The following is a 16920-nucleotide window of genomic DNA, read 5'->3' as shown; positions in this document are numbered from 1 at the left end:
AGATACAGATAAACATGATTAGTAATTTGAAAGCTTAAAACGGTTGGTAGGGTGATTTTAACCAATCATCCATCTTTTACTCTCCCCAGGATGACACAGGGGTAGAAAAGTCGTTTCGGATCCATGATTTGTTCATCTTTATGAACGTGAGTCTGTCTACATTATCAGTGGAGAGCCGCGTGCGCTTATCTGTCAGCACACCACCAGCAGCGCTGAACACACGTTCAGACAGAACGCTGGCTGCTGGGCATGACAAGATTTCCAAGGTGTAAGTGGCTAGCTCCGGCCATTTATCCAGATTGGAAGCCCAAAAAGAGCAAGGGTCCAGTGACACAGTCATGGCTTCAATGTTTACTTGGAGATACTCCTGTACCATCGTCTCTAGGCGTTGACTATGTGTCAGACTTCTTGTCTCCTGTGGCCTTGCAAAGGATGGGCTAAAAAAGTGGTGAAATGATTGTGCAAAATTGATGTTGCCAGCAGATACTGTGGTTCTGTTATGGTTTGAGTGCTGAACACTTGACGGTCCCACGGTTGGCAAGTTGGAACTGTGAGATTCACTACGTGCACCACTGGTGTTTTGTGGAAAAGCACATGTAAGATTCTGCAACAGTCTCTGCTGATACTCCTGCATGCATGCATCCCTTTCTATGGCAGGAATAATTTCTGCAAATTTACTTTTGTACCGGGGATCTAACAGTGTGGCAACCCAGTAGTCAGGATTATTTCTAATTCTCACAATTCGAGGGTCATGTTGCAGGTAGTGCAGCAAGAAGGCACTCATGTGTGTTGCGCATCCAGGAGCACCAAGTCCCTGTTGTGTTGGTGGTGAGGTAACAATCATGCTTCCTTCCTCTGTCCTCTCCCCCCAACCTCGCACAACAAAAATGTGATCAAGGTCTCCCTCATCTGATGAGTCTTCCATCAGTTCGTCCTCCACTTCTTCCTGGGCTCCTGCACCTTCCTCACTAGTTTGGCTGCTACCATGCGCCCTGGTAAAACCATCTCCCCCACCCTCACATGCCTGCCGCCTTGGTGCTGCCGACCGTCTGGACCTTGCAGATGTTAGCCCTTCCGCATACAACTCCTCCTCCTCTACTTCCTCCACCTCCTTTTGTGCCACCACCTGACTCCGAATTCTGTTTAACATGTGCTCCAGCATGTAAATCACCGGAATAGTCATGCTGATAATGGCATCATCAGCACTAAACATCTTCGTCGCCATTTCAAAACTGTGCAGAAGGGTGCATAGGTCCCTGATCTGAGACCACTCCTCCAGCGTGATTTGCCCCACGTCTGGATCTCGTTGGCCCAGGCTATACGTCAGAACGTATTGCACCAGGGCTTGTCGGTGCTGCCACAGTCGCTGCAACATGTGCAGAGTTGAATTCCACCGGGTAGGCACATCGCATTTTAGCCGGTGAAGTGGCAGGCCCAACGACTTCTGTAGAGATGTAAGTCGCTGAGCTGCGGGATGCGAACGGCGGAAGTGAGCACACAGCGACCGTGCCCTCTGCAGAAGTCCATCTAGTCTGGGATAGTGGGCTAAAAATTGCTGGACAACCAGGTTCAACACGTGAGCCATACAAGGCACGTGTGTGACATTGCCCCGGCGAAGGGCCGCACCCAGGTTTGCAGCATTGTCGCACACGGCCTTCCCTGGTTTCAGGTCCAGTGGAGACAACTATTCATGAAATTGGTTCTCCAGAGCTGACCACAACTCCTCAGCTGTGTGACTCACATTTCCCAGACATTTCAAAGTAAAAACCGCCTGATGACGTTGAGCCCTACTGCCAGCATAGTAAGGAGGTGTGCAGGATCCCTTCTGCGCAGTTAGAAAGCTTGTGGCATGACCAGACAGGCTTTGGGTGCAGGTGGAAGACCGAGAGGGGGTTGAGGAGGCAGAAGCAGTGGAGGAACTTTGACATAAAGAGGATTGACGCACAACTCGTGGGGAAGGCAAGACTTGGACAGCAGCCCCTTGTCCTGCTGTCACCATAGTTACCCAGTGCCCAGTCAGCGACATGTAACGCCCCTGTCCATGCCTACTCGTCCCAGTGTCTGTGGTGAAATGCACCCTGTCACACACAGAGTTTCTCAAAGAAGCGGTGATGTTGTGTGCGACATGCTGGTGGAGCGCAGGCACACCTTTCTTTGAGAAGTAGTGCCGACTGGGCATCTGGTACTGGGGCACTGCGATGGACATAAGGTCTCAAAAATCCTCTGTGTCCACCAGGCGGAAAGGCAGCATTTCTGTAGCCAAGAGCTTGCAGATGGTGAAATTCAACCTCTTAGCTTTCTCATGGCTAGGAGGAAATGGTCTTTTACTTGTCCACATCTGAGGGACCAAGGGCTGGCTATTGTGCTTAGACGGGGTTGATAAGGGTGTCCCCGGAAACTGCCGCTCTGTGAGGAAGATGCAGGCGGACATGTTAGGTTGCCTTGATCCAAAGGTGGTGCTATCGATGTCGGACAGCGCTCAACACCAGCTGGTGTTACCACCTCCAAAGAAAATGATGACCTGCCAATCACACTGGCTGTTGCGGGTAAAGAAGTGGCAGGTCTGCGCCCCAAAACAGGTGTGACTGCTGTCCCCCCAGTCACAGAGGATGAAGAGGCCGCGGATGCACAAGATATGGCAGAAGGTGTTTGGCCCGGCCGGCTAGGCCGCATTGTAGCACACTAAGCTTCCCACTGCAACTTATGCTTCATGTCCATGTCCCGGTTCATGCATGAAGTACTCAAACTATGTATTTTTTGGCCTCTACTTAGCTTTTGCTGACAAATGTTACAGATAACACGAGTTGGATCATCTTTATCGATCTGAAAAAATGCCCAGGCTATGCAAAATTTAGCACCCATGCGACCTGAAGAGCCACCACGACTTGTGGTGAGAGGCAGAGTTGTGTTTGAGGATGCAGTTGTTGACGTGCTTCCATTACTACGTCTCTGTCCAGGAAGGTGCAACCTGACCTCGTCGTCACTAGCATCTTCCTCCACCTCCTCTGCTGACCTCATCTCTTGGCTGACTGTGGGTTGACAGTAAGTGGGATCTCCAACCTCATCGTCATCACCCTGTGCGTTATCACACCCGTCGTCCTCAGAGCCAACCTGTTCCTGCCCTGACAAAAACCTAAAGTTGTCGCTCCAATCAGGTATTTGAGTCTCATCATCGTCTTCCTCATTGTCTCCACCAACAGGAGTTACAATTTGGGAATGAGGGTCTACATTATGGTCAGAACCTTCTGCGTCTGGTCCTGGATCTGACTCATAAAGATTCTAGGCATCAGTGCAGATCATTTCCTCGTCTGGATTCACAGAAGCGCTGGAGTCGACCTCTGATTCCCAGGCTATAGTATGAGTAAACAGCTCTGCAGACTCAACCATCTGTTCTACCTCATACTCAGACGGACAGCTGGAGATTTGGGAGCTGTGAGGAAGCAAGTGCGATTGGGGTGACACCTTTGAGGACTGGAGTATTTGTGATGTTGAAGTTGATGTGGAGGAGAGCCCACTTAAAGGAGCACTTGACATCCGTTGAAGCACCTGCTGTTTTTGTGCCTCATCTGGAATTTGTAGCGATTGGTGTGGCCGTAAGAAAGGGATCTTATCACATTGTCCGTTAAAAGAAGTAGACATTTTAGTTTGGCTGGAAGATGGTCTTTCTTGTGCAGATGTTACTGTTGCTTTAACACCTACCCCACGGACACAACCTTTTTTCCCCTTCCCAACACGCCTATTCCCCTTTCCACCAGCAGCAGGCCTTTTTCCACTCATTTTGGTGGTTAACTAATTCACAACTCTGGAGTTGTTTGCACAAAAAAACAATGGATGGGAACCGAGCAAAGCTGAGTGGCCAAACTGTGGTATTAGGCCAAAACTATTGGCTGGGTTAGATGCAGAAAAAAATTATATTCAATTTGCAACCTGATGGAGGTCAGTATAGATGGACTAATAGAACAAGTCCCATACACAGCTAGAAGCCCAAATATTTTTTCAGAGGTAGATGCAGATAAAAATTATTTTTAATTTGCAACCTGATGGAGGTCAGTATAGATGGACTAATAGAGAAAGTCCCACACACTGCTAGAAGGCCAAATATTTTTTCAGAGCTAGATGCAGAAAAAAATTATATTCAGTTTGCAACCTGATGGAGGTCTGTATAGATGGATTAATAGAACAAGTCCCACACACAGCTAGAAGCCCAATATTTTTTCAGAGGTAGATGCAGAAAAAAATATATTCAGTTTGCAACCTGATGGAGGTCAGTATAGATGGACTAATACAACAAGTCCCACACACAGCTAGAAGCCCAATATTTTTTCAGAGCTAGATGCAGAAAAAAATTATATTCAATTTGCAACCTGATGGAGGTCAGTATAGATGGAGTAATAGAACAAGTCCCACACACAGCTAGAAGCCCAAATATTTTTTCAGAGGTAGATGCAGAAAAAAATTATATTCAGTTTGCAACCTGATGGAGGTCTGTATAGATGGATTAATAGAACAAGTCCCACACACAGCTACAAGCCCAATATTTTTTCAGAGGTAGATGAAGAAAAAAATATATTCAGTTTGCAACCTGATGGAGGTCAGTATAGATGGACTAATAGAGAAAGTCCCACACACTGCTAGAAGGCCAAATATTTTTTCAGAGCTAGATGCAGAAAAAAATTATATTCAATTTGCAACCTGATGGAGGTCAGTATAGATGGACTAATAGAATGATGCTATGCCGAAAAGATTTTACTTCACTAGGTGCAGTAAAAAAATTGGTATTCTATACACAGGTGGTATATCTTGCAACACAGATAGGCTACTCCACTGACTAACACACTCTGCAATAGGCCAAAAAGGATTAGCTTTGCTAGATTCAGCCAAATGCTGTGAAAAAAACTTGCACAGCACTGGCACAGACCTGCCTGGCAAAAACTGAAAGGAACTGATGTAACCTAGTCCTGAAAAGGACTCCAATTACAATTAGTCTTTACTCCCACAACCTATCTATTTAAGAGCACAGACCTGCCAGATAAAAGTCGTAGGAAATGCTGTAACCTAGTCCTTAAAAGGACTGCAATCACAACTATTCCCTACTCCCAAGCTATCTGTAGATTTGTGCGAAAATTGGCTTGAAATTAACAAGGTATAGCGCACACAGCAACAGCGGTGCCATCTAACACGCAGCTGCAGCAGTGAGAAAATGGTGGCGACGGGGAAAATGGCTTGGTCTTATAGGGCAAGGACATGTGACATACACTGCCAATGACACATGCCCTTGCTTGTGTGAAAAAAAGCACTTCGCTCCGTGTGTGCGCTGCTGATAGGCTGACAGATTGCACCTCCCCACTGTAAATGCGGGAAAGAGAAAAAAAAATGGAGATCTTCATTATTCCTGCAGAGATCCATACCCTGCCTCTCCCCCCACCCCGCTGTACACTCAAACTGCGTATTAACATTAATTTTCATCATTACTGAGAAAAAATCCAGTTATGATTTTGGTGCACGAACAGTTATCGAACATAACCTCGAACAGCCGAATTTTTCTCAAATCGTTCGTGTTCGCCGAACGGCTCGAACACCGCCCAAAACAGCTCGAATTTGAGATTGGTGAACAGTTCGAGTAGAACAACTCTCATCTCTAGTGTTTTTAAGCTACTGGGACCTCCACGTCTCTAGGGAGGGGCATTAAAAGCGTCTTGTTATACCACTCTGACCTCCACGTCTCTTCCAAGGGTCATTAAAACCGTCTTGTTATACCACTCTGACCTCCACGTCTCTTCTGAGGGGCATTAAAAGCGTGTTGTTATACCACTCTGACCTCCACGTCTCTTCTGAGGGGCATTAATAGCGTGTTGTTATACCACTCTGACCTCCACATCTCTTCTGAGGGGCATTAAAACCGTCTTGCTATACAACTCTGACCTACACATCTCTTCTGAGGGGCATTAAAAGCGTGTTGTTATACAACTCTGACCTCCACGTCTCTTCTGAGGGGCATTAAAAGCGTGTTGTTATACCACTCTGACCTCCATGTCTCTTCTGAGGGGCATTAATAGCGTGTTGTTATACCACTCTGACCTACACGTCTCTTCTGAGGGACATTAAAAGCATGTTGTTATACAACTCTGACCTCCACGTCTCTTCTGAGGGGCATTAAAAGCGTGTTATTATAAAACTCTGACCTCCACGTCTCTTCTGAGGGGCATTAAAAGCGTGTTGTTATACCACGCAGACCTCCATGTTTCTTCTGAGGGGCATTAAAAGCGTGTTGTTATACCACTCTGACCTCCACCTCTCTACTGAGGGGCATTAAAGCATGTTGTTATACCTCTCTGACCTCCACGTCTCTTCTGAGGGGCATTTAAACGGTCTTGTTAAGCTACTGGGACCTCCACGTCTCTTCGAACGGGCATTGGCAGCTTTTCCTTGGAAGGCATAAGCAAATACAATGGGAGACCCACTTCCCAATCATGAGAATAATGTTTGTAATATGCTGTACTGCATGGCTCTTGTAGAGGGCATTGCAAGTTTCTCCATCCTAATTTTTGGCAGCTTTTGCTTGGAAGGCATAAGCAAATACTATGGGAGACCCTCTCCCCAATAATGGGAATAATGTTTGTAATATGCTGTACTGCATGGCTCTTGTAAGGGTATTGCAAGTTCCTACGTCCTAATTTTTGGCCCCTGTTGCTTGGTAGGCATAAGCAAAGATTATGGGAGACCCACTCACAATAATGGGAATAATGTTTGTAATATGCTGTACTGTATGGCTCTTGTAAGGGGCATTAAAACCGTCTTGTTAAGCTACTGCGACCTCCACGTATCTTCTGAGGGGCATTTAAAATGTCTTGTTAAGCTACTGGGACCGCCACGTCTCTTTTGAGGGGCATTAAAAGTGTGTTGTTATACCACTCAGACCTCCACGTCTCTTCCAAGGGGCATTAAAACCGTCTTGTTATACCACTCTGACCTACACGTCTCTTCTGAGGGGCATTAAAACGGTCTTGTTAAGCTACTGCGATCTCCACCACTTTTCCAAGGGGTATTAAAAGTGTCTTGTTATGCTACTGCGACCTCCACGTCTCTTCTGAGGGGCATTAAAACCATCTTGTTAAGCTACTGCAACCTCCATGTCTCTTCCAAGGGGCATTAAAAGCATCTTGTTAAGCTACTGTGACGTTCACCACTTTTTCAAGGGGCATTAAAACCGTCTTGTAAAGCTACTGTGACCTCCACATCTCTTCCGAGGGGCATTGAAATGTTGTTTTTAATTACCTCTAACCTCCACGACTCTTCCAACGGGCAATGCATTTCCTCCTAATTTTAGTCAGCTTTTCCTTTTTAATGCAAAGGCGAAAACTAACAGAGATACACTCCCCAATAATGGTTAGAAGTTTTTTATTACGCTGTAATCCACGTCTGTTTCAAGGGGCATTGCAGTTCCTCATAATTTTTGGAAAGCCTTCCATTCACTGCTTAGGCCAACAGTGTACAGGAGACCCAGTTGCTATAAATGGAAAAAACAGTTTAGTTAAGGCCCTCTGACCTCCATGTCACTTCCAAGGGGCATTGGAGTGTCTCGAAATGTTTGGTAGGCATTGCACTCACTGTATGCCCTATAACTGTGTAGCAGAACCGCTCCTTTTGTTACAGAAACATATCCTACAAGACATGTGTGGTTGACTGGCCTGATATTGATGTGAATGGTCCCTGTTCTTCCTGCTCTTTCTCCTTTGCCACCACCTCATCCATCATTTATCACCTGAAGCTTTGTTTTAACAGGAGTCATAGAACTGGGATAGTAGCAGGAAAACATCCAGCAATCCTCGTAGGAGGTAGGATATGCGCCAAAACGCTGACCACCTAAGGCCTAGCCGCTACTACATACATGTGCTTGCATTCCAAGAAAACAAAGCAGATGCTAACTTCTATCATCATCATGCTCCTCTCCTTGGCACTCTCAACTCCCCTGATGGAGAAGCCAGGGCCCACCGGAGGAGTCTGGTTCTCTGGTGGGCTCGTCCAATGCTGCCCTAAAGCAGGCCAGTCTAATAAAAGTGTGTGGGTCGGTAACAGGAGAAATCGGGGCGGCTGGGGACCGTTTATGGACACCCAGCTGCCCCCATGCGGCTGGGGACCGTGTGTGGACACCCGGCCGCAGGGCGGCTGGGGACCGAGTGTGAACACCCGGCCGCCCCCTGGCGGCTGGGGACCAAGCGTGGACACCTGGCCGCTGGGCGGCTGGGGACTGAGTATGGATAAAAGGGCCGCCAACGCAGCCATGACATGGTGGCCGGCGTCTGCCTCCACATGCCTAAAAGGCCCAATTTCAAGTGCAAGCAAGCTAGCAGTATGGTATTGCAGCCTGGGGGTGGGTGGGTGTCAGGTTTCACACTTATGCTTGCATTCCAGCAAAACAAAGCAGATGCTAAATTCTATCATCATCATCATGCTCCTCACCTTGGCACTCTCAACTGCCCTGATGGGGAAGCCATGGCCCACCGGAGGAGTCTGGTTCTCTGGTGGGCTCGTCCAATGCTGCCCTAAAGTAGGCCGGGCTAAGAAAAGTCTGTGGGGATGTTCTGCGGAGAAATCGGGGCGGCTGGGGACCGTTTATGGACACCCGGCCGCCCACATGCGGCTGGGGACCATGTGTGGACACCCGGCCGCGGGGCAGCTTGGGACCGAGTGTGGACCCCCGGCCGCCCCCTGGCAGCTGGGGACCGAGCGTGGACACCCGGCCGCCGGGCGTCTGGGGACTGAGTATGGATACCTCGCTGCCGAAGAAGCCATGAGGTAGTGGCCAGCTTCGGCCTCCTCAAAACTAAAAGGCCCCATTTCAAGTGCAAGCTAGCAGTATGGTATTGTAGCCTGCAGGTGGGTGGCTTGTTGGCTGCATATTTGTGCTTGCATTGCAAGGAATGGGGGAGGTACAATTGAACACTACCCTGGGACAAGGACTTGCACGGGGATAGTTGCAAGTCTGCATCTTCTGATGCGGCAAGGATCTCTTCTGATGGGCACACTTTTAGGCAGTGACCTGGAAGTCAGAGATGCTTCCAGGGGTCTTCCCCATGCTGTCCCCATGTCTTTTCAGCACTGTACGCGTGTGTCACACAGCACATGGCCAGATAAGGTTGTAAAATGTTAAAATTACATTTCCCGGTGAATGCATTTGTCACAGTTGAAAGCAATGCAAAAGTGCAAAACCGCATAAAAAATGCTACTTGTGAACATAGCCCAAGGTGTGGAGGAGTATTTTTGTTTTTGGTTATTTATGTTACCTTATACACAAGTCTTTACCCTGGAAAAGAAATTCCTTTACATATTTCACAGGAAAAAAGTTTCACTTTCGTTTTTGAACGTTTTATTATGAGCATGTAAAAGTGGCTTAATACCTCTGACCACGTTGTTGACAACAGTGACCTGGGGGTCAGAAATGCTTCCTGGGGCGATCCCCATGCTATCCCCATGTCATTTGAGCACTGTCACTATCATTTTGGGCACTTGTTAGGCTTTTAAAAGACTGCGGGGGGTGCCGCCGCAAAAATGCTCGGGTCTCCCATAGACTAACATTGGGCTCATTGCTCAGGTCAAGCACCCGAGTATCACGGCGAGCTCGGCCCGAGCTTCGAGCACCCGAGCTTTTTAGTGCTCGCTCAACACTAGTTGTCTACAATGGCATGCATTAGTATGCAGGAATAGAAAGCATATATTATGTCTGACCAGATACTGATGCCATCAACCTGCATCATATAGTAATGGTACAACAAATCAAATAGTTTTAGCCAACACTAAGGCATAATTTGAGTCCATATAATAATAATAGAATCAGAATCCATTACCTGTTGCCATATTGGGGGTAATGTGCAGGAGGTTCAGCTACCCTCGACGCACATTTCACCACTACAGCGGTTTTGTCAAGAGGTCAAGGACTATGACAGTGACTCCCTCACTACCTTTTTTCTGTTGAGAACACATGCATACTTGACTGAGCTCAGCATGTATGTTTATGGTGGAAAGTTGGAAAGTGATTTAATGTGGCAGTTAAACAGGTCCTGGATGGGAGATATGTGTCACCGATTTGGCTAAGCTCGGAGATGTGAAGCCCAGAAGAGCAAGCTCCAGCACAGTTAGTGATCAGAAGACTTTGAATGCGTTTGGATTTTGGTTTCGGGTTTTAGGAATTGGCAGAAGAGCTGGGTGGGACTGGCTGTTCCTATATCTCCACTTCCAGGCTTTGAATGGTGCATTTAAGGCAGTCCAGCTGCCTTAAGGCCCCGTCACACATAGCGATGCTACAACGATCCCGACAACAATATGACCTGTCAGGGATCGTTGCTGCGTCGCTATGTGGTCGCTGGTGAGCTGTCAAACAGGCAGGCTCACCAGTGATCAGGGAGCAGCCACATCGTGGAAAGATTTTTTCCACGATGTCCTGCTCCTGGTTAGCAGCCTGCTGCTGAAGCAGGAGCAGGCTGGTAACCATGATAAACAGCGGGTTACTAGGGGCACACGTGCTCCTAGTAACCCGCTGTTTATCATAGTTACTACTCTGCTACCGTGAGCGGTAACCTCCCGCTCATCGTAGCAGGCTGGTAACCATGATAAACAGCGGGTTACTAGGGGCACACGCGCTCCTAGTAACCTGATGTTTATCATGGTTAAGAGCCTGCTACGATGAGCGGGAGGTTACCGCTCACGGTAGCAGAGTAGTAACCATGATAAACAGCGGGTTACTAAGTGCGCGTGTGCCCCTAGTAACCCGCTGTTTATCATGGTTATCATGTGTCACGGTTTTGGTGACGCAACAGCGACCTCACCAGCGATGTCGCTATGTGTGACACTATGCAACGATCAGGCCCCTGCTGTGAGGTCGCTGATCGCTGCAAAGTGTCCTGGACCATTTTTTGATCGTTGCTCTCCCGCTGGTCAGCACACATCGCTGTGTGTGACCAGCGGGAGCAGCAATCAGGCTGGTAACTATGGTAAACATCGGGTTACTAGGGGCACACGCGCTCCTAGTAACCCATTGTTTATCATGGTTACGAGCCTGCTAAAGTGAGCGGTAACCTCCCGCTCACTGTAGCAGTGGTAACCATGATAAACAACGGGTTATTAGGAGCGTGTGTGCCCCTAGTAACCCGCTGTTTATCATGGTTACCAGCCTGCTCCTGCTTCAGCAGGCTGGTAACCAGGAGCAGGACATTGTGGAAAGATTCTTTCCACGATGTCACTGCTCCCCTGATCGTTGGTGAGCCTGCCTGTTTGACAGCTCACCAGTGACCACATAGCGACCCAGCAACGATCCCTGACAGGTCGTATCATCGCTAAGTGTGACGGGGCCTTTAGTCTGGTCTGTAAGTGAGTGGCAGAAAGACCTCTTTCTGCTGTGAGAGTCAGGATATTACTCTAACCGGGTGAGCTTGTTCTACAGCATGGACTATCTTGCTTTTCCATTGCTAGCCTTTGTGCCGAAGACAAGTCTGTTTGTTTTTCTTTATGCTGGAAGACTATGAACTTTAAGAAATCTTCCTGCGTGAACAAGCCACTATGTGCCTGTGCGTGTACTTAACCTGCTGCCAGAGAGTGTGAAGCCCTACAATGGTTAGAAGAGATAAATCCCAACCAAACAAATTTTCATTTGATAGCACTCTAATGTATATTGTCAACCATTACATCTTTGTACTGCTGAAACCACTTCTGGCTTTGTGTCAAAACACTGCATAAAAACTGGTTCCTTTTATTAGGGCATATGAGTTTCATAGAGAGTAGTGTATCTTCTATTACATAGAATTGAGAGCCATTAATACAGATCAACTTTAATACAGTGTACTAGACTTGGTTATATCACATAAACCTCCATTAGTTTGAATACAAAGCATGTAATAATATATTCTGGATCATTTGATTAATATATCGGCTTTTAAAGTTGTTTTAGAAGCCACACTGTTTGGAGATTGTTCTTTATAGTGTAACCCACTTTTGTATAAAATGGCTTCATGATTTTTATCTTTTATCCAAATAGAGGCTTAAATTAATAGCTAATTTAGGGGTAAAGCTAGCGGATCTAGGAGCAGGACTACTGTAGGGGACTGTAAGGGCACATGTTAGGTGTTGCGGAGGTTGACGGGTGTAAACAAGCCAATTTTGCTTTTGTCACCATATTTCAATAAAGTAACTAAATCATCAATCTTAGTTGTTATGAAGTAAAATAAAATCTGTTATACGATGTTACAATCTGTTCCGTTTGATGTTTAATACTTTTCTAACAGCTCCTATGACCTCCTTGTTCCTTAGGCTATACACAATTGGGTTTAACATTGGAACCAAAGCCACGTAGAGCAAAGAAATAAACTTGTCATCATCCGAGGAATAATCAGACATTGACTTTATGTACAAAAAGAAGATTGGTCCATAGAATACCAGAACAGAAGTCAGATGGGATGAGCAGCTAGAGAAGGTTTTGATTCGACCCTTAAGAGAAGATATCTTCAGAATGGAAGAAATGATTCGTAAATAGGAGAACATAATCAATACAAAAGTAAAAAACACCAAACATATGTCTTCAATAAGCAAAAGCATTTCCAGACTCGTAGTGTCGCTGTTGGAAATGCTCATTATTGCACTGGTCTCACAGAAGAAGTGGTTGATTTCAGAAGAATGGCAGAACGATAGACTGTATATAAGAAATGACAACATCAGGGAGTCTAGGGTGCTGATAAGCAAGGAACTGGCCGCCATTACAATGCACATTTTTTTGTTCATCAACAAGGGATAATGTAATGGGGAACATACCGCCACATACCGGTCATAGGCCATGCACGTCAGGATGAAAATCTCCTCATCAACACAGAATATATATAAATACAGTTGTGTGATACAGCTCAAAAAAGAAACTGTTGTGTTCGTATTTAAAGTAATTGACAGGAAATTTGGGAAAATTGTGGAAGTAAATGTGGTGTCTACAACAGACAGGTTGAATAGGAAGAAGTACATCGGAGTGTGAAGTTGAGGCATGGCAAAGACCAGTGAAGCAATAAGCAAGTTTCCAAATACAGCTAACAAGTATGTGAACAAGAACCCAAAAAATATAGTATATGACATGTCTCCAGAGGCGGAAAATGCCAGGATATGGAACTCCAGAATTGTAGCATTATCACACTTGTTCATGTTGACTGCGTAAAAATAAAAAGATAATTAATCCCCAGTTATAAATACATAGTCGATTTGTCTCAAAAATAGTGCCACATCTGTCAACAGCTCATGTATGGTATTACAGCTCAGTCTCTTTTATTTCAATGGAGCTGAGCTGCATCCCACATACAACTCATAGGAAGGTGCAGTACAATTTATTGGAGGAAAGCAGACATTTCCTTCTCATTCTACTAATCCTGTAAATACCATATGTTGGACTAAGTTTTCACTTTGATGCATTGAATTTATATGGAATTAATCTGCATGCAATGTCATGTGTAATATAATTGGAGATGAGCAGATGGATTTGTGGAGTGTGCTGTGCAGTTCCACGTGAAGTTGAACACTGTGATTCAATTCACAAGGCTTGACAAAAAAAAAATGCTCAACACCATTTCACACAATGCTGAAGACTCAGTCAGGTTGATAATTGTATCAGGTGAATCACATAGACTCCATATAATGCCCTTTAGCAATTACATAAAATGCTCCAGCCCAGCCAATCAGCAGGGCCCATCAGAGCAAGTAGAAAAGATATGGGCTGGCAAAGAAATGGCATTTTATGCCTGTTCAGTGCAGAGATAGGTGCTCAGAACACACAGCTTAGGAATATAAGGACTAATGCGATTGTGGTGCACTACTACAGTGCTGATGCACCCTGATTGAAAATTGGAGTGATTGTCTCAGTCTGTGAATACTAATCCAAAGAGTGAAGTGATATATGCTGCAGCTGTATAGTCACTCATTGTGACAATGAATTATTAGATCTATGTATCTGCAGGAACAGCACCTAAAATCTGCATTCTTTTATTTTTCATAGCGTGGAAGCAAGGAGGGTCAGTATTAAACCCCTCATTGCCAATTGTGCCACTAAAACTAAATTCTGAATTTAAAGTTTGTGGGTCGTTGCAACTGGGATTCCTGTATTTTGAGAAGTGCAAGCCAGGTTTTTTTATATAAGAGAACTCTCCATGATCCTGAAACTAAACACAGCTGTTTGGTAATTCTTTTAGCCCACTTCATTGCTCTAATATTACACCTGTCCACCCTCCACCTGAATATAGCAGCCAGTTGCAGGTATTTGCTTTGGAATATGATTCTACCTAGATTTTCTGGTCCCATCCTAATTTGTAAAGGCATGTGGCAGTGTTTTTTCTTTCTTTTTCACCTTTAATGCGCAAGGTTTCTTTATTTTTTTTTAGAATACCTGATATAATTGTCTACTTGAGATACTGTAGACGGCACAACTAAACTGCCTGTTGTTGCCATATTTTCATCTCCTGAACCTACATGTAGCAACTGTGCAACCTGGCATTTTCGAGGTTGGCTAAGTTTGTCAATAAAGTTTAGAAACAAATTAAGCATTTTCTTTGTGTCCAAAATTTATGCTAAACCCAAATAAGGCACAGACAACAGACTTATAGGTTGATGAAAAAAACCTAATATCACACATAAGAATATGTTAGCCACTAGCAGCAGCGCCACTGGCACTACTGGCAGCATACACCCAGGAAGTTGCAGTACTAAATGCAGGACACATTTGGCTTCCTTTTCCTCTGGCAAGCGTATTAGTGGGGAGAATAACAGAGGATGCAATTAAGTATATGTCCCATCACTCATTTCAATCACAATAGGATGATGTAACCTCTGACAGCGACGCCATCAATTGGAGTCATTTTTCTGCTCAGTCTACCATGCCCATCGGCATTACACTTAAAGTTGTGCAAAGTTGAATTTCCAATCCATAAATAACACCTGTCTCTGTTCTGCCCCATAATCCCCAAACCAACAGCACCCTACAGTGCACTAGAAAAACTTTGCCACAAAACCTAATGTTTGTCAAAATGAATCAGGCATGGATCAGTCCATACTTTCAAGCACCAAAGGCTGATGCCAATTATTAGAATGGCCATACCATCTGTCTGCCTACCTGTCACTTCAGGTCCAGTGTTCTTCGTCGCTCTGAAAAGTTGCAAGTCGGAAGTGCAACTTTTTAGAGCTCCGGAGAACACTGGGACCGGAAGTTACACTTGCGCACAAGAAAATTGAAGTCACTGCCTTAAGAAAGGTGGAACAGTGCACAGAATTTCCAATCATGCACCTGACCTCAAAGTCAAGCAGGGAAGGAGGGGGAGGAGAAATCCAGTATAATGAGAGAGGAGTCAGTCTCATCTTCTGGGCCTACGCCCCATAGCCCGGAAGATCAAAAAAAGATGATTTTTAATAAACGAGGAATCATCAAGGAGGCATACAGGTATGACTAGTTTCAGCTTTATGCAACCTGTTGGCCCATAATATTGGCTAAAAACATTCAAATGAGGTTACAGATTCCCTTTAAAAGCACTTCAGTGTTTGCTTAGCTTAAAGCCGGTCTGCCTCCAGATTTCACCATATACAATACTTACATTATTAAATACTTTAGATCCTGATATGGCTGGTGTACTCATTTTTTTAAACCTATGTCAGAATGGCTGTATAATTGGCTACTTGCCTAACAGAAAAATGAGTCCAGGCCAAATATTCGGGTCTGCATCCAGATTTATCATATAAACTACTTTCATTGTTAAATACTGTAGACCCCGATGAGGCGGGTGTGCTTACTTTGTACATCTATGTCAGAATGGCTGTATAATTGTTTACCTGCCTAATATAAAAATTAGTTCAGCCCTAATATCAGGATTTACAATTATTCTGATGTGCATTTTCACTATAAATACACTAGCCTCATGAGGTTTAAGATATTAATTTAATAATGTACGCAGGTTGTACTGTGAAATCACATAGCGTTCTTCTAGTTCACAAACGCTATGTGACCTCCAATAGCAAAAGAAAACCTTTACTTACTTTGTATCTAAATTGCTACCCTTTTCTAACTCTAAATTACACTTTTATCTTTTTGCATCCTCAAGACATCAATACAATTTAATATAGTCTGTGGCCACAAAAATATGTAGGGCTGTAGGCGCGCTTGGAGGCTACAGCAATGAACTAATAGCCAGAGTTCTGCAGGGTTCTTAGTAATGACATGGAAAATGGAGGTCCAGTGCTGTTGTAAAAGTAAAAGTAATTAATAATTGAAATGACAAAAAATTAAAAAAGTCCAACAGTGAAACCTTTACCAACAAAATTCTTCACTGTAGAAAGAAAAAATTAAACCTTTAATTTTTTTTTACTTCTTCTACTTAACTACTGGAGGTAAAGAAGAAGAGGCCTTGGTTTCTTTGCTACTTAGTTAACCTGAAATATGAAAAGATGTAAAGTTATATCCAACATAAGAAAACCAACAGCTTACCGCACATGTATTGGGTTCATCCAGGGCGCTCGGCTGCTTGAGCAGAGCTCGTCAATATAATCCAGTAAGACAAAAGCCAGTGCTCTGTCCTTCTTGAGAAACTATTGCTAATTGTAGCTTGAATCCATACGTACTAAAACCAGTGAACACAGATCATCAAACTTCTGACGCGTTTTAGAAGTTTACTTCCTTATTCATATCGATCTTCATATCTATCTTCATATATAATAAGAAAGTTTTAAAATAGTTGTTTTAAAATAAAGTTACAATAGACGTGAAGTTTCTCAAGAAGGACGGAGTGCCTGCTTTTTTCCTACTGGATGTAAAGTTACATAAACTTAAAGGGTTTGTCCCACAAACAAAAGTTAATTTCAACCATGTCCCTGTACAGTAAGACATGGCCATTACACAGCACAAAGTAGGGCAGATTT

At 44.7% G+C, this 16920-nt stretch overlaps 1 protein-coding gene across 1 annotated transcript; it reads right to left on the bottom strand.

Moving 5' to 3' along the window:
- Window positions 1-12234: 12234 nt before the first annotated feature.
- LOC141167369 (olfactory receptor 5AR1-like) lies at window positions 12235-13173 on the bottom strand. Its single transcript, XM_073654779.1, has one exon. The coding sequence runs from the start codon at window positions 13171-13173 to the stop codon at window positions 12235-12237; it is 939 nt and encodes a 312-aa protein (XP_073510880.1).
- Between the last annotated feature and the right edge of the window lie 3747 nt (window positions 13174-16920).

This window comes from Phyllobates terribilis, unplaced genomic scaffold, assembly GCF_046119375.1.
Source record: "Phyllobates terribilis strain yellow unplaced genomic scaffold, ASM4611937v1 Scaffold_11__3_contigs__length_659146591, whole genome shotgun sequence".
NCBI classification, from domain to species: Eukaryota; Metazoa; Chordata; class Amphibia; order Anura; family Dendrobatidae; genus Phyllobates; species Phyllobates terribilis.
This window is presented reverse-complemented; position numbering and strand designations above follow the sequence as displayed.

What these genes read in the sequence shown, in the direction of transcription:
- LOC141167369 (XM_073654779.1), bottom strand. Translation starts at nt 13,173, where the DNA reads ATGAACAAGTGTGATAATGCTACAATTCTGGAGTTCCATATCCTGGCA.